The sequence below is a fragment of the Aristolochia californica genome, unplaced genomic scaffold (assembly GCF_029961685.1).
Source record: "Aristolochia californica isolate CCGP_79_NKW_82.1479 unplaced genomic scaffold, dmAriCali1.0.hap1 SCAF_4, whole genome shotgun sequence".
Classification (NCBI taxonomy): Eukaryota; Viridiplantae; Streptophyta; class Magnoliopsida; order Piperales; family Aristolochiaceae; genus Aristolochia; species Aristolochia californica.
In genome coordinates, this window is record NW_027182103.1 from 465,866 (window position 1) to 483,891 (window position 18,026).

The 18,026-nt window shown below is 37.0% G+C and overlaps 2 protein-coding genes and 1 non-coding gene across 4 annotated transcripts; 2 read left to right on the forward strand and 1 right to left on the reverse strand.

Annotated features, from left to right (window-relative positions):
- Window positions 1-5,779, forward strand: LOC137962667 (2-methoxy-6-polyprenyl-1,4-benzoquinol methylase, mitochondrial). 2 transcript variants are annotated; one of them, XM_068809672.1, is made up of 10 exons: window positions 1-152; window positions 1,797-1,886; window positions 2,243-2,396; window positions 2,541-2,667; window positions 2,743-2,804; window positions 3,603-3,761; window positions 3,872-4,016; window positions 4,292-4,363; window positions 5,074-5,182; window positions 5,391-5,779. In XM_068809672.1, the coding sequence occupies exons 3-10, from the start codon at window positions 2,303-2,305 to the stop codon at window positions 5,490-5,492; spliced, it is 870 nt and encodes a 289-aa protein (XP_068665773.1). In that variant the 5' UTR covers window positions 1-152; window positions 1,797-1,886; window positions 2,243-2,302; the 3' UTR covers window positions 5,493-5,779. The 2 variants fall into 2 exon arrangements, with proteins under 2 accessions (XP_068665773.1, XP_068665772.1); XM_068809671.1 differs by lacking the exon at window positions 1,797-1,886.
- A 601-nt stretch (window positions 5,780-6,380) lies between these two features.
- Window positions 6,381-6,454, forward strand: TRNAR-UCG (transfer RNA arginine (anticodon UCG)). The gene has a single exon. It is a non-coding gene; the product is annotated as a tRNA-Arg (tRNA).
- Window positions 6,455-6,920: 466 nt separating this feature from the next.
- Window positions 6,921-17,107, reverse strand: LOC137962669 (pentatricopeptide repeat-containing protein At4g35850, mitochondrial). The gene is made up of 13 exons (XM_068809674.1): window positions 16,979-17,107; window positions 16,744-16,891; window positions 16,387-16,549; window positions 12,895-12,960; window positions 12,447-12,544; window positions 11,709-11,826; window positions 11,343-11,546; window positions 10,547-10,623; window positions 9,759-9,852; window positions 8,386-8,451; window positions 8,224-8,301; window positions 7,956-8,057; window positions 6,921-7,542 (listed from the first exon to the last, which is right to left on the reverse strand). The coding sequence occupies exons 1-13, from the start codon at window positions 17,001-17,003 to the stop codon at window positions 7,447-7,449; spliced, it is 1,335 nt and encodes a 444-aa protein (XP_068665775.1). The 5' UTR covers window positions 17,004-17,107; the 3' UTR covers window positions 6,921-7,446.
- Between the last annotated feature and the right edge of the window lie 919 nt (window positions 17,108-18,026).

The window sequence follows — 18,026 nt, forward strand, 5'->3', positions numbered from 1 at the left end:
TCTTCCTCCGAAATTCTTCCTCGCCGACGGGAGTGACGGACACCTTCTTCTACCTCCGCTCCTCAGCCCAACCCGATATTTATCATATCTACACGCCCTCTGGTTTCGAACTCGCCGAGAAATCGCTCGATTTTCGTCAACAAGAACACCCGGTTCGCCACAGCAGAACTCTTATCTCTCTTCTTTTTTTTTTTTTTTTTTTTTACGGATTTCTCGTCAGAGTCGAGTTTCCGAAGAGAGAAGTCATAGAACCAGAAGAACAAATGTTTTAAGGGTAAACCAGTCGTCCACGCAAAAGATCATCTGCCGCTGCAACTCCATTATTTATCTTCGATCTCGCATTTATATGTGGCATTAATCAAATTCGATTTTTCTCCTTCTATTTCAAAGTATCCAATCACCCGAAACTGCCGCCTCCGTTTCTACTTTACGTAAGCGAGCTCGGGTGATGAAATAATAAGTAATAATTCATTGGTTGATTGTATCATTAACCATTTCTTTATTTTGGTGTGAGGAGCTTACCATGAATCCACTGATTTCTGCCGCTTCCGTTATTGCTGCTGGGTTGGCCGTAGGGCTTGCTTGTAATGGACCTGGGATTGGCCTTTTTGGAGCTGCTCAATGGCTCCTCCCGTAGTTCTTCTGAATTTCGAATAGCACTCAAAATCCTTTGTTTTCGATTATCTAATAAATCCCTTAATGAAAGTACATTACCTTCTCATTTATTTCACAACTTAACTTCCATGATCTCTTCCCGAACCAAACATGAATCGAAATTTCTCGGAGGTAATGGCTCTCACCTTGTCGATTTTTCTGTTTTTCTTCTCTTAAGGTTTGGTTGATTTTTCTGTTTTTCCATTGTATTATTTTGTTGGGCGTTTTAACTGTTTGGTAGGAATGTTAGACTGAAATATTTGCTTTGCACTTCTGTTTGGTATGAATGTTGAACTGAAATATTTGATTGGATCCGTTTTGGTATGAACGTTAGATTGTATTTGATTGTATTATTTGCACTTTTGTTTGGTATGAATATTAGATTTTTTTTCCTTTTGTCTCTGATGGCTACCTGAATGAAGAAATCAAGGACGAATACCAAGAAGTACAGAAATATGGATTTGTTTAGATGACCCTTCCTGTGAATCCGAGGATTCCGACCAATTTAATTTGTTTTGCTGGTTGTTCAATTTTAGGTATTTCACAACCTAGCTGTTACACAATCACATGAACTCAAAGTCATCTCTCCACATTGCTGAGATAGGAATAGTTTTCTGTTTTAGCTTTTGGTAGTTTTATGCGAAGGGACTTCGTATATTGTTTTCTTAGTACGAAGAGAAAGAGCTAGAGTTTATAAATTTATACTGGACGTATAGTTTTTATTTAGCAAATTGATATTGATATTTCAATTATGTTTTTGTGTTTGATTATTGAATAAAGTTTATGCATAATTATGCAGTTTTATGAATAATTTTATATAGTGTATAGATAATTTTATATACTATTTATTTGACATGTATTTTATACAAAGTTTTAAATATAGGTTGGAGCTTGAATTCGGTTAAAATTATTGAGCTCGATCTCGATTACAATTTTAGGCTCAAGGCTAGGCTCAGCTCGAGCTCGAGTTCGAAATATTTAAATCAAACTTTGCTCAAACATAGGCAGGTTCGGGCTTGGCTCGATTCGATGCCACCCCTGAGTCTCACTCCCATCAACTAGTGATTGACTCAAACTCCTCTCGCTTTCGTATTTGTTCTCCATTAGTCTTGCTGTCCTTGATGAAAATGTACTGAATCCAGGTGTTTCACTTGTTTGGGATTTGAGGGATTAAGTAGCTGATGTTTACGTGTGTTACAGTGTCTTTGATTTAGTTGACAGCACTTTGACAGGTATGATTTGTCATCTAGATTGAAGTAGAAGAAAGGTGATTTATTTATGGCTTAAAGTTATGGTTCAGTACAGTGAAGATCTTTTGAGTCCAAAACAGAGGCACTCAGCACTCAGAATTGGCATATTCTGCTTTGTGGTCTGTGTCTATATTAGAAAACCCTAAAAAAATATGTAAATGGGAAGGTGTTCTTACCAGTAACTTGTAACTTCTAAATGCTTTTTTCTAAAAACCATTTATATTTCCTATTCAAAAAGTGCATTTAATTGCTTTTCAAGTTCTCTATTCTTGCTTGAAATCCTAGGACATTATTCTTGTCCAGCTTAGGGTCTTGAACTCGTTTGACCAACTTGCCAGGTTGAAAACACTGACAGAGAAAGTGGTGCTTAAAACAACCAGCACTGACTTTTAGGAGGGATGGCACTAAGTGCAAGCACCCGGAAGCTTGGGAGTAGGGTCTCGGCCTTGCTTGCTTCATCTTCACGTCTTCATTCTCATGCCACAAGCTTCGGTATGGATATCCTTTCAAGACAACGTTCAACCGGTTAATATATGTTGTCTTCTAACTTGGACTTGTATTAGCATTAATGGATGGTTAAAAATCCATTGATACATTCTTTGATCGTAAAAAATTTATTATTAATTTCTTTGTTAGGATTCAAAGAAGTACGTGAAGAGGAGAAAAGCAAAATGGTTGGTGATGTTTTCACCAGTGTTGCTTCAAGCTATGATCTAATGAATGATTTTATGAGTGGTGGACTACATAGACTGTGGAAAGACAGGTAAGGTTTGTGGGAATTTCAGATTCATTTTTTCCCCTGCCTCCTATAATTATATTTTTTTATTTGCACCTTCAGATTGGTTTCTAAGTTGCATCCTTTTCCTGGAACGAATCATCTAGATGTGGCTGGGGGAACAGGTTTGGTTCTTGCATTCCATCTATGACCTTTAATGGTGCTGGTTCACTATAATATGACTAGAATGCTTAACATTTCACTCCTTGGATGGCTCCTTCCTTTTATTGGGAACGATTGGCATATATACAAGCCCCACACATGCGACAACATCTCTTATATAGCTGGAAAACTCTCATCATTATCTATTATCTCTGTCAAAACTCTCATCAATTCTGTCAGTATGTCTACTTGAATTCTTTTCCTACATCTTGTTCTATCGTTTTCTTGCTCCATTTTTAGGTCAGCCCTCATTTTGTCACTTTCATCTATGTCAATTTTTGTCTTCATTGAATTCATGCTTGTTCATCAATCGGCATTGATAAGATCTTTGTCAACGGTGTATATTAGGCCTCCATTGATATGTCTAGATAATTTCTCTTATTTTCCTGTCTATTATTGCTACTCTAATAATTCTTTGACACTTTCTTTTCTAATTTATATTTTCTAGTTGTGATATATAGATCACCCTTTGTCTGATAGTTGTACCCTGTTTATATTAACTATTTGCACTCTTGCTTTGAGTTGTTCTGTATTTGTTTGCCACATTTCATGCTATTTGTTTTAGTTGATCCATGTTGTTATCTTTATTCATGATACCATTCTCAGAGAATTCTCATATGTGGGGTGTGGGTCCGTTCAATCTTATTGTTTTTTTAAAAGAACTTACTCTTGGCCAAAAAAAAAAAAAATTTTTACTCAAAAAAAAAACAAAAGAACTTTCTTGCTGCCATCATGGAATGAATATCTGGTTGACTTTTCAGGCGATATCGCTTTCAGAGTTCTGGAAAGCATCAATAGTGTAAGCAGTAGAGCGTTGCGAAGTGGTCTAACAGATGAGCTAGAAAGTGGAACCAGGATATATGTATGTGATATAAACCCAAATATGTTGAGTGTGGGTAAAAAGCGTGCTGCCGAAAGAGGTAAAGTTTCTGCTGGTCAAGTAGGTCCTTTCTTTTTTTAATACCCCTTGCTTTATCTGTTGTGCATCTTATCTTTCACGGTGCTTAAACTAAATGCCACATACATTCAGGGCTTGGTGAAAATCCTATCCTTCAGTGGGTGGAAGGAGATGCAGAGGCTCTTAGTTTCCCTGACGATTCAATGGATGGTTACACTATTGCTTTTGGGATTAGGAATGTTACTCACATCGAGAAAGCACTCTCAGAAGCTTACAGGTATATGGTCGGCTGTCTATTTATTACATGATTTATGCATCTTGAGCAAGGGAATGGAAATTCTGCTATAAAGGTACTAGAAGAGAAAAGATCTGTCTGATAAATATTATTAAAATTAGCTCCGGTAGCTAGGAAAATGTGACTCAAAGATAACTTGTATTGTTCAAGTCAATGATATATCTGTGAGGACATTTATCGTGATCATTTTTTTAGTTATATTAACTATACTAAATTTTTAAACAATCATTCTTTCTTTCTGAATTTTTTTTCTCTAGGGTGCTGAAAAGGGGTGGGAGATTCCTTTGCCTTGAGCTGAGTCATGTGGAATTACCTATTTTAAAGCAACTGTGAGTCTCAATGCTATCTTCACCATTTAATGGCTGTATAAGAAAATGTTTGCCGCTGCTTGGTCTAACTTGGTTTCCATTTCAAAAAGAAAAAAAGAAAAGGAAGGTTGGGGATTTATTCACGTTCTTTTGTGAAAGCTGAAAGCTGTTGATGCACATCTTCATTTTAGGTGACAAAAAAGCAATTTGGTCTAGCTTGATGTGCTGATTTTTTTGTTTTACAAATGATCTGCTGGAAGTTATGTGTGCAATTTTCAAGCCTATAGATGCTATGCTGAATTAATCAAGCTGTAATAGTGAACGGGTAAATTTTTATTGGTGGTAGATTTCAATGTATTTTACATGTCTTTCTCAAAAAGAAAATGTTTTACATGTGTGATGAATTTCTGAATTTGACAACTTTGCAAAGAAGAGGATCATTGCTAGAGACCCACTTTGACGTCTATAAGTTTGAGTCCTAATCCTTCTCATGGAGGATGGGCAGAGCTGGCTCTAATACTTTCCATGTCAAATGGAAGGTTAAGCAAATAACATGGTGGAGTTCGGATACTGCAAATGATAGAGCAGCATTGGTTAATTATGACCTCCCAAGTTGAATGGCACTCATAAGCAGACGGGCTGCAAGCATATAATTGATGAACAAGCCTGTATCTAGAGGGAGTTCTCACTGCTAAATAATCTTTTTGTTTCTCTCCACTTTCTTTGAGCAGATATGATTACTACTCCTTTTCGATTATTCCAGCCATGGGAAAACTAGTTGCAGGTGACCAAGACTCTTATCAGTACTTAGTGGAGAGTATACGACAGTTCCCAAAGCAGGTGAATTCAAAATTCCTATGCCTAGTCTCACCACTTAAAATGTATTCACACTCGCTCCACGATGCCTTCAAGCAAATTCAGATGTGGTGCAATGAACTAACTGGACATTTGCCAGTGAAACACAGGATGATATCATTATTATTATTGTTATGATGATGACGATGATGATGATATAAGATCTCCTCTCATCTATTCTCTGGATTTGCAGGAATTATTTGCTAAAATGATTGCTGATGCTGGATTCCGGAAGGTCGAATATGAGAACCTTGTTGGAGGAGTTGTTGCCATCCATTCGGGTGTGAAACTTTAGAAGATTTTCTTTGCCAATTTGATGGTGAGGCCATAGTTCATTTTTTCAAGTGGTTGCTTTCTGTCCATATAAGAGTTTTGCCATCCTAATGTCTTTGATGAATTATGTATTAAAGGGTATTATGCTCATTTCATATTTACTCATTATCCGAGAGTGATATGTTTCTCACTTCCAAGCTCAAAGCCTGGTAGTCAAAACTTTTAGTGTGAGGGCATAGTTCTCTAATCCATTTTCTATGTGAACTATCAGTTGGAGTTTACCTTCACCCCTGAATAAAAGCATTCTTTCATCTCCATGGTTCTCACCCACTATTACTTACAAGTATCAACGTTTCTGATTCACTGGTTGGTCCATGTAGACCGATAAAAGTTCTATTTCAAGTGTTCATATTGAATTCTTGTTCTAGTAATGGGGGTGGAAGAACTTGGTCCTGGTTTGAAGTAAAATGATCATTTGGCAGGAAAAAAAACTGAAATAATCGACATCTGGACTTGTTTAAGGGATTCAGTAACCTACAATATCATGATGAATTATTAAAGTGGTTAGTTGAATAATTTTCAAAAGAAATTTATAAATACCTATGTTATTTTTTTTCTTTTTAAAGAGAATTTATTGGAGATACTTTTATCAAATTTCATTTGAGGGTCCACGCCATTTTGCTCATGTTAATTCCTTAATAATAATTTTTTATTTTGTTGGACCACATTAAAAAAGTGTGAAAGAGTACCACTTTTTTTTTCTTAAACATAATATATGTATATATGCCTCAACTTGGACCATGTTTTTTAAACTTGTTCATGCTTCAAAAGGTTGGGTCAGATCGGTTTTTGGTCAGTCAGTTTATATAATTTAAAAAGATATAATTTTAGTATCTAGACTTAAGAAACCGACCGCATAGCGCAGTGGATTAGCGCGTTTGACTTCGGATCAAAAGGTCGTGGGTTCGACTCCCACTGTGGTCGTGTGTGAGAACTTATAATGTCCTTCTTTTTTCCTGAATTTTTAAGATTGAAAGCTGAGGTTTTCCAATATATTCTTTCTTTTCCTCCCAATAGCAATTTTATTATTTTTTTAAAAACACACTCAAAATAGGGAACCAGAGCAAAACCCCAAGAGTCCCATTACCAGACTTGGCTCTACTTAGGTAGAGACTCATCCATTATAGAAGGGTTAAATCAGACTCCCAGATAAACTCGGCATGATTCGTTCACTATAGGCATTTCCATCTTTACAAGCCTATGGGAAACCCCCTTTTTTCCCACAGTTCATTTCATTCTGATCATTCGATGAGGCCATTTTTCTACTCAACGAGATGCTTTACTTCAAGAACAAAACCCAATGACACCTTTGCGTTTCCCAAGTTTACCACTTTATGGGAATGCCAGTTCCAAGAGCATAAAAGGAGATCATATCATGGCGACAGCTGAAAGGCACAAGCACGACTGTTTATTGATGCTTAGAAAAGTGACAAGGAGAACCACATGAGAAATGATTCAAGCCACTGAAACAACCTGCTGTCTGCAGATACTTTCCAAGTGCATACATCAAGAGTAACAACTTCAACGATAGCCAAATAGTTACGGGTTGCCTATCAACCAGCCTGAAAACATACATTGTTGAACAAAAAATGACATAGAAGCAAACAGATAAATAGGAGTTATTTGAGATACAGAGAGCCCCTTCAGTTATCAGTGTGTCTTGTGGTAGATGCAGGCAACTTCTGTCAAGTCTTCGGAAGTGAACAAAATGATGTCACTGACTCCTTTTTGTTGTTTAAATGTAGTTCCCAATTCACTAAACTTAACAGCCTCATGTGAACTGAACATTCTTTCCAAACTTGTGATCCACTGATCTATCGGTCCATGATTTCTTCAAAAGATTGCAGGCTTGTTAATGTTCTACATTTCAAACTACCTTCAAAGGTCAAGTGAACCAAACATCCCCTCTACCATTTCTATGAGGTAGTCCTCGTTCCAAATCTAATACGAAGGTTGTCAAATTTTCGACCAACTAATAATAGCCTTGCATCATCTGCAGGTATCTCCCGTTGCTGAAATAAATAAAGGGAAAACCAACAAATAACAGGAGTTAGATAAGAATTACCAATAGCAGTTTTCAACATCCCCCAACAAAAATTAAAGATGATAATAATAAATAAATAAATGGGTTTTAGAGTCAAGAACTAGGCAAAAATGGACACTTCAGCCCTGTATACAGGTGACTTGAAACACCATCAGAAAGCCCTCATATAAATTGATCTAGTATAAAGTGCCGAGCTGAAAGAATGCTTAGATTGTCCACCTCATATTTAGTCTATAAGACTTTTGAACTAATAGATGCCCATCAAAGCAATGGTAAGACTCTGCAGTTTGGGGTTCTTTCATCAAGATAAGTCATGGTTGGACCAAAGTAAACAAAGTGAAGCACAGAGAGAGACTGCATTTAGAGTGAGACAGTAGTAACCTTTAGACCCTTATAGTATGCCTCCACAGCAGGAAGGGATACATTAAGATTGCGGGTTTGCATGAGATCCCATATGAAATTGGCCGTTGTATATCCACCCGTCTGCACAAAATTATATCACGTTCAGATCACCCCACCTTTATTTTTCATTTAGGTAGGGTAAAGAGCAGAATAGGATGAGAATGCAAGTAAAAAACATTTTGGCTTTAAAGTTCAATTGAGTGACTTTCATCGGTAATTCAAAAATGAAATAGTAATTATTTTTTACCTTCTCCCCAGCAGCTGCAAGTAGGAGATCATTTCCCATTTTTGTATTCAAGAAGAAGCCTCTTGAATTCATTTTTTCCTACAAGAAGATTTCAGTGACAAGATTTTATATTATAAGAATCATGTGGTGCTAATTCAGCTAGAATGTGGTAGAAAAAATTACCAGGGTCTCCTGCGCAATTTGCATCCCACGAGGAGTATACCCAACCATTGCCCCTTCCACGAGTGTCTAAGCACATGATACACAAACTATTAGAACTAACTGAAACTACTGAATAATAGAATAACATGTACTGAATAGAGGTACACAAAAATTAAACATATTCTCAAGATATTTGTACCCTCTGAATCCCAACACCACAAACCCAATTTAACTGCACACTTGGATGATAGGAGACAACCTACAGTAGCTATCAGTTTCTATTGTTGAGATAGGCTTTGACAATGGAAATTGATTTCCTATAAGAGCTGAGGTCCATAGCAGGCCTTCACAGTCGGGCGACCAGACAGTAAAGACACAGGGTTTGATTGTTCTAAGTGCTCGACCAGTAAGGAGGAACAATGATTGTGTGATTTAGCAAACTTAGTGGTGATATCTTGACTGCAGATTCCTATGATTCAGAAGAAATTGAAGTGAACAATTAAATAGAGAAACTGCTAAGCTGTGGGCTAGACAAAGAAACGAGTCAACAGAAGGAAACGATGAATTGGTTCAAATAAGGGCATTGAGCATATCTCATGCACTAAGCATACTCCAAATCATGCTAATTTTTAGAAAATTACAGAAAAACAAAAATTGTGAGATGAACAAGAAAAGGACAGAACTTAAGGAAATTTCAACAACAATACTCTTTCAAACAATGATCATGCTGCAGCTACTCTACTATTTAATTTTCAGGTTCGCGGCTCCATCTTCCTTTTGGGATGTTAGCATTCACTTTTTTTCCATAAAGCTGCGGCCAAGCCATGTAGAAGACAGTCCTGAACCCAGTTAATGAAACCAGTCTTGTAGGGCTCTTGGAGTTTCTGAGGGAAAAGAAAATTCCCAACATAGTTCAACCACCAGCAGTTCCTTATGTGTGCTACCATCTATGAAGTTCCTAAATCCCAACATCACTTTGCGCAGAGGAAAATATGTTGGAGTCATGAAATTTTCTTCATTTGCATAATTAAAATAAGTGGCAATAAGAGGTTCTATTTTACTGTCTTCCACTTTCCTTCCTATATTCAACAAACAATCTACACAGACGACATGTTTTATACAGTACAGTGATGCCATCGATTCCCTTTGATATAATAAATATTTTAACTGTCTTCCTAAAAATAAAATGTACATATGACATGCAAACCTTAAAAAATACATACAAGTGACAGCACAACAATATTTAAATTATCAACGAACACCAGATGGAATTGATTGCATATCCCATAGGACAGAAAGTGCAGTGTAGATAATAAACTGGATGACAAGTTAATTTTTAAATGAAAATAGCAACAACTGTACTAATCTCATGATGTTGTTTAGGACTAACTCACAGCATATAATTCAATATGAGGAGCCTTGCCCGAGCTCATATAGTCCTCAAAAACCTTAAGACCACGATCAAGGTCCCCACTATGCAAACAACACCTGTTCAAAATCATGGTTCACCAGGTCACCATTGCTGAATATCTAAACAAATATATAAGATCAGTAATGAGTAAAAAAGAGAGACACCATTCCTTCTATTCAAGGAAGATACCAGAAAGCTGCAAATACACCCCTGCTGAATACTTAAAGCTAGAAAGATAAAGCCCAACTATCTCCATATATAGAAAACATAAATAGAAGCTGAACTTAGATTAAAATAATTGTTTCTGTAGCAGAAAGTGAGAACCAGCAGAAGGAACTACAACTGATCAGTTTAGTAGTTAAAATTTTAAATATGAAACAGTCGACAGGAACAAATGGTTCTGCAGTAAATCACCAAAAAATAAAGAATAAACAATTCTTAATCTCCTCACTCCCCCCCCCCCCCCACAAAAAAAAAAAAAAAAAAAACAAAAAAAACAACGACCACCAAAAAAGAATATGCAAATCAAACTTGACAACTTAGAAGGAGCTTAACCAAGAAATGATAGTGTTTTGCTGATCTCACATGGAAAACCCATCCTATCAATCACTTGCATCTCATTTTTTGAAGTTTCAATAAGGAAAAAAAAGAAATCTATAAGTAGATGACAAAAATATTTTGACCATCAAATAGCATATTGACAGTGTCTTATCATCTTTTACTTCCAGGATACTAATTGACTATTTTCACACGTTCTTTTAGAAAAATTACCTCATAATTTGCATAACAATGAAACCATCAGGAGTATGTCCATCTTGCTTGAACATCCCAAGAAGTGTGTCCAGTGTCTGAAAAAGAAAACATAAATCATAATATGAGGCAGTACAAAAAATTATATGCACATAAAAGCCGGAGAAACAAATTAAAAAGACCAACTCAGAACCTCAGAAATTTTAAAGGTCAAAATTCGCTCCTTTTTCAGATGAAAATGCTTTAACAAAATAGTTTTTTAATGATCATAAGTGAGACCAAATTTTAACTAAAACAGTATACAACTGACAATGAGCAAAGGTGCCATGTAAGTTTCTAGAGACCCTCTGTTTTGTAAGCATCCTAGAACAAGCAGTCCCTTTTGGACAACAAAAAAATAAGAAAGGTAATGATATAAGTGAATTCATTACTAGCCATGACAGCCTAAGCCTCCAAACAAAGGAACTACCAGACCACACATAAGATAGTCTTTCGAAAAATTGTTCCAAAACTTGGAGATGGGTCATTCCTCATTTTTTTATATAGGTTGGTTTTAATGTTTTAAACATTCATTACATAGATGGGACAATTGAGTTGTCAGCCTACAATAGGGAAGCATTCCCCTGCTACTAGAGACGAGCAGGAGACACCCTCCCCAACCAAGATATCAGACTCTCAGTGGGCATCCCTTAATATGTGCTGCCAAGGTATATTAACTAGATTACACAAGTTTTTAGTTTCATCAGAGATATAGCCAAACCGACATCAATAAAATATGTGCTCCCAATATAAAGCAAAAGGGAATTATCATCAATACCTCAGTGTTCTGTAAATCTGCACAAGCATGAAAAGCAACATGATAAACAGTTAATTGCCTGTTAAAAAATCCACGCCTATGAACATATTCTGCAGTGGGAAGATTATAAAGCTCCTCCTCTGAAACACTCATCATTACGTTTTCTGCAGAAACACTTGAACCCTCTGATGACCATCCCTTTGACTGTTTTACGAGATCAATAATCTTTTGAAGATTTTTCCCATAAGAGAAGCAAGGATGTCAGTTACAACAACAAAACAGTAACAATATTAAACATTAGTATAAAGAAGAAAGAGGGAAAGAAATTCATTAGAGAAAAAAAAAAAAAAAAAAATATAAGGACATCATAATTGAGAGTTATAATACTTTGGCTGTAGTCTCATCCGAAACAGGTGTCTTATTCTTATATGCAGTTATCAGTCCAGCATAACAGAATGTGTTTAAACCAAGACCAGCTGCAGTCATGTCACGGACTATGGCATATCTGCAAGTGTTGTGAGAACAATCCAATCTCACTCAGTTGTGAAGGAGAAGCCCACTGCTGATAAAATACATTAAAGATAAAATCTAACAAAAAAAGGAACTGAAGTTTCTTTGTCTGCTAAGACTATTTTTTTCTCTTCTTTTTAAATGAAGACTATTTTTTTCTTTATAAGCTGAAATTATGTATGATGACGAAATATTAACTATAGAAAAATTACTAATGAAATCAAGAGAAGGCTGAGGCTGTATATGTAATATATGTGTTTTTTTCTAGGTGTGTGAATGTGAGTATGTCCTTTTATGTGTTAGAGAAAGAAAGACAGAATGAAAGAGTGAGTGTGTGTGAGAGAGAGAGAGAGAAAGAGAGGGAGGGAAGGAGGGAGGAAAGGAGAGGGATATGGATATGTTTTAAGGAGCATTGAACAAGTGGTTGATAAAGTAGAAATCATGGATTCAAGACCTCTGCAGGCTTATGATGAACTTCCTGTCTCTCTTTTTCTTTTCTAAGCAATATTATTTTAAAAAGAAGAAAAAACACCTAAGCTATATCCATATCAACTAACTCTAGAACGTAATGATCAATGCAAACGGTAGAGAAGAAGAAGAGAAAGAATTGCATACACTCGATCCGTACGGCCATTTGCAGCACAAGTATTTAGAAGACAAATGTAGGTTTGCCCATTTGGTTTTACCCCAGTTCTTTTCATTTCCTCCAAAAGCTTCAACCAGCAACCAGAGTAATCACATCAACATAGTCAGAAGGAAACAAGTGTCTGACCATTTACAAATGAAGATAACACTTCTACCAACAACAGCTTAATAAAGAAGGGAAAATAAGAAGAGGAAGAAGAACAATAACAAGAAGATTGTTGATGTTAAGATGCTAAGAACACGGTAGCTTTTAGATAATGTTGTAAAATGTGTTTGTCATAAGAAATTTTACTGAAAATAAGTGTTTCAAATGCCATCCCCTTCTGACATTTGTTACAACATTATCTAAAAGCAACTGTATTCTTAGCATCTTAACATCAATAAAAAGGGGGGAAAGAGAAAAGTAAAAGAATGTTACATGAACGGCAGGATCAGAAGTCTTGCACTTGCCACAAGTTGATATTAAGAAATTGTACAATGCTACCTGCAACAGATGAAAGAATGCCTTTTACAACCATATGCACCTAAGCGAGAAACATTGAAGAACGGTTTATAGAGAAATTCCTGAAAGTTAAATAAAGCACAAAACATTTATTGTAATGCTTGCCTAAGAGCTCTAATTTTTTCTTAATTACCTTCCAGATATTTGAAATATCATAATAAACATACAATTAAGCAGTATTATCATTGGGCCTTATACAGCATTAAATTCGTAACTGGAAACCTACCGATACTTCAGTTTTGTGACATAATAATATTATACCAGCATGATAAAGCACACATTCGTTCAAGGTTATTTACCTTAACTCAACAACAGCCAATTGCCTTTTTTGACTGGTTAGGTTTGTATATTTTTGCGGCCACACATTGGGCTGCCTAGTTTTTTTTAAGTGCTGGGTTAACAACTTCAGGCAGCTAACAAAGAACAGAGATAGCCAAAGAGGTAAGTCCAGAAGGTTTCAGCAAAACGAGTCCCACAATAGCCTGGATTGGGCAATTCTGTTCGAACAATGTTGGCACAGTCCCCACCCATCCTCAGACCGGCCTACCAGCCAGCTTCTCAAACCTGCTCTCCAGCATTATCTCTATCCAACTTCCAAAGAAGTGGACGCTTCTTGGGGAATCATTATTTCTGCAGTCCCATGGTTTCTCTAGCTTGAACAAAATGAGTGTACCTTTTCAGGTAAGATCAGATCGCTTGGTCAAATCATCGAGAGATCCATCAAAGACATCGCTTGATTTTCAAGATCTTCCTGTGCCCACTGATTAGAGAAAACTGAAAATCTATAGCATCAATGTCCAGCTAAAAGCTGAAGACAATCATGCCCTGCTGGATTTGAAGGTGCTGTTAGAGATCACACTGGCACAATTCTTCTCTCCTATTACAGTCACTTGACCATCGTTCACTCAAACAAGGGGGAGGTTCATGCTCTCCTTAATGGGCTTAGAATCTAATATAGATATTTCTCCCTCTCAGACCCCAGACCACTGAAGGGGACTCTAAGGCGGTGAAGATAGTCACTGGCAGTTTGATCAAGAATTCTTGTGTATTGCTGACCTAGTTGATAATATATGGATCGACTGGCACCACGTGGCCTACGAAGCAAATTTTCTTGCTTATTAGTTTACTAGAATAGGCAACTCACAACATAATTTAGTGATTAATTCAGATTTCCCTTGTTTGTATTAGTTTTCTTAGAGTTTGCCAAGGCTGGCCCTTGCAGGCTTATCATTGGTGTTGTTTGTTCTTATAATAAAATTTGCACTTTCAAAAAAATTAAAAAACCCGGGCCCCAGGCCCCTCTCCTTTTTTTCCAAATTCATACCATTTTAGTTCCATATTGAATCCTAGAATTAATTATAGTTAATACGTATTTAATAAAAATTTCCACCTTTTCAAAAAAAATCAGATAAAGACTTTATTCTGTCAAGCAAGATTTGGTGTATAAAGACTAGAGTATGTGTAATGCAAGGTAATTTTCGTAATTAAAATATTTACACATATTTAATTTATACTGCATGAGAAAGGCTTTGCCCCTCTTCCAGCCAGGTAGCATTGGTTTCACATTTTTTTCCCACATTGTTAAAATGACAAGTTCTTTGTTCAAACTATGTCATCCAACCTAGACTCGCCAAGCGGACTGAAACAGGCAGAACAGGACCTGAGACTCTTACTGGATCAAGTTTACCCAACACCTGGGTTTTGAAAAACTCAAACAATCAAGCCAATAAACTTCAGAAGATTATATGACTACTTTAGCTAACACATTTATTTACATAATTAAGATTGTACTAGGATTACCCCAACCAAGTGAATGCCTGCTGCACTGGTTCAAACTGGACACTCACAAAATCCTATAAGCCAATTTCCACATAGAGATCACCTTTTTTTTTTGCCCAGTCAAGGATCAAAATATTTAAACATCACACCTTCATTTCAAACTAAACACCTTTAAATACCTCAAAAATCAACTTTTTAAAATCACCAACTGAGAAACAAGATATCCAGGAGACCATAATTATCAGCTCTAGGGGCACAAAGTGGCCCACACGTCATGGAGACATGTCGAGTAGTAAATTGACGTGAGATGGGTCCCTTCTCCAGTCTCAAGATTTAAAGCAAAAGAAATAAATGAACTACTACCACCTCAATATCCAACTTTTTTCTGGCTCTAATGGACAAACATTTCCTTAAGAATAGAATTTGTCAAATTGCAACTTTTATGGCCCAATAACAGGCAAGAAGACTATGAACAACATTCAGAAAAGCCTATGAACATTGACCTGGCCTTAAAGATAATACTTTGTGATTCTGTCTTTTTAAGGTCAGATATTCTATAGAGAAGACTGACAATGCTAGAGAAGGGCCTCAAATCCTACAGAATATAGAAGAGAAATCCACTGCTAATTGGTTACTCTAAAAAAATAACAGTGAAGTGATATCAAAACCTGTCTTATATCCTCCACCAAGTCAGTTGCAGAGACTAGTCAAACTAGAAGATTAAGCTGGGTAAATGATTTTGTGTATGATCCTGGCACCTTTAAGAAAAGAAAATGCAATGGAATCAAACAGTCAAGATTCTTCAAACATTTGTTCATTGTTGCCCTTGCCATAAGTTCCAAACTAGGATAGGCTAAAACCCCAAAGATGTCTATTTTCAGCTACCTCAATTGCATTCATGTCAAAATATTTTGTAGAATTATGCATAACGGAGTGATCCAGAAATTACTAACTTGTTAACAGAGTCTGAAAGATCAAATTGAAGACACTGGTGACCAATATAGCATTGCCAACACTCTCTGGACATTTTGGATGACACTTGATTACTTTGTGGATCAACATAGGACCAGAATAAAAAATAAAAGCCTCTGTCACCAGACATCCCCTCAGTAGTCATATGAACAGTTGATCATTTTGGGGACCACGGAAGTACTAAACATACTAGAATCATTTACACAAGGTCGTTCCCATCAATTAATTTAATGTTTTCCCTCAGTCGATTCATTGTCCGATTCCAAACAAAAAATCAAATCAAAATAAAAAAATTGTCTCAATGCAAAGAATAATGGGAATTTTTCTTCCATCAATCTATACATTTTTCACAGATGAAGCCAATGCATTTTGCTGTTTTATGGGATTGACTAAGGTAATCTAGCTAGAGTTTGAAACTTTTACCAGCCCATAAACAAGTTCATACAACTACCATATAGACAAGAAAAAGCATACTGTGAAAAGAGCAGTCAATCGGCAAGGGGAGTAAAATATTCTTGTCATTAATTTCTAAACTTAGTTGACAAAATAAATGAAAAAACAAGAAGTTAGAAAGTGAAGTGATCATCAAAATCTTACAACTTAAATTTTTATACAGAATTTTTTCAATTAAAATGTCGCAAAATGTAATTCGCTTACATCAGGAATCAATCCCATTGCTTTCATCTCGTCACGGAAGTAAAAGGCATCCTGCAAACGACTTCCCTTCATCGTACCAACAATGAGAGAATGGAAGGTGTCTCTCGTGGGTTGAACAGCATCAAGCACCATGTCATCGTAGACATCTCTCAGCAAGAAATGCCTGCAGTTAATGAAAAGTAAACTTCAAAGCTAATGATACTTATCACTGATAAAAGCAAAAGAATCGCAAAAAAGAAACCCCACATGCAATGCATAAGCACATAATTAGAAATTTAGAGAAAGACACCCATGAGCGCAGCCCATGTAAGTTGATAGAAATACTGAGGTGGTAGACTGATACAGATGTGTACTTGCCTTCTCTGACCAATAACTGAGTTAAGAACCGTGTTATATTCCGAGACATTGTTGGCGTAATTCCGCCTGGTGTACTCTTCGGAAGCTGTCGAATAGGGCGCCGCAAATGACTGGGATTGAAGAGCCCGGACCATTGATCGACGGTGCCCTTTAGTAGCGAACAAAACAACAAATATACGATGAGATCTCCCTCGGTTTGCAATAAAAAGAGGAAAAGGAGAGAAATGCAACGTACCACAGAGAGATTGTAACAACTTCATGATCTCCGAATCGACGTCGTCGGAGGACGAGAGCCAAGCTGAGTGGGAAATGGATCCTAAAGCCCTGCTCGAGGGTTTTGGAGTGTGACAGGCACAGTACCGGCTCGAAGGGAGAGCTACGATTCGCGGGCGGGCGGGCGGGCGGGCGGGCGGGGTTAACTCGGACCGATCCGGTTGATTGAACTCGTTTGAGACCAAGCAAGCTGCCGTAAGGAAATTAAACTGACGGTAAGTGTATTTTCCTTCTGAATAATTTTCTTCTCTTTGACCAATTTTCTTCCTCTCTGCGTTGGTTATATTATCTTGTTAATTCGTGTTTTAAGCTCATAGTTCATTGGAGTTGGTTAAGGTTTAGGGTTAAATCTCGATCGAATTAGATTGAATCAGACTTTTAAGTGGCTAAAAATTCCAGACATACTTTGAAATTTTGATATAAAACAAAATAATAATTAAAATCACTTATTTAAGAGCCAATAACACTCCAAAATCATACAATTTGACCAAAGTTAACCACATGGAACTTAAGCTTTTATCATCTGCCAATAAATCCCCCCAACTGCCCCCCTCTCCCATAAATGCAGCCTCCATTCACCACCCGCCACTCTACTAACCATTACAACGAGTAATAAGCAAACAGAAGGAAGAAAGAAACAAACATAAATCGATCAGATTCCCCCGAAACCAACAAAACCCAGTTCGCCTCTCCACTGAACTCCATCTGGGTCATCCTCGATTTCCTCCAACACAAACCATGTCGATCGAAATGGCTTCCGGCAGGTTCTCGTATCAGAGGCTGAAAAAGGCGTCAGAAGTTGAAGAAGACGGTGGACTGGAAGCAAAGCTTCAAAGAGAGGAGAGACTGAGCAGAGCGTCGAGAAGCTGGTGGAGGTTCAGGCGATTGTCCGGCAGGAGGAGGTCCAGGGTCCGAATCCCAAATCTCAGAAAGTACCTGAGGAGGAGAAGCACACTCGTCTCCGCCGTCAGAGTTTCCTGGGTTAAGCTCTGGAGGAGGCTAATGGAGAG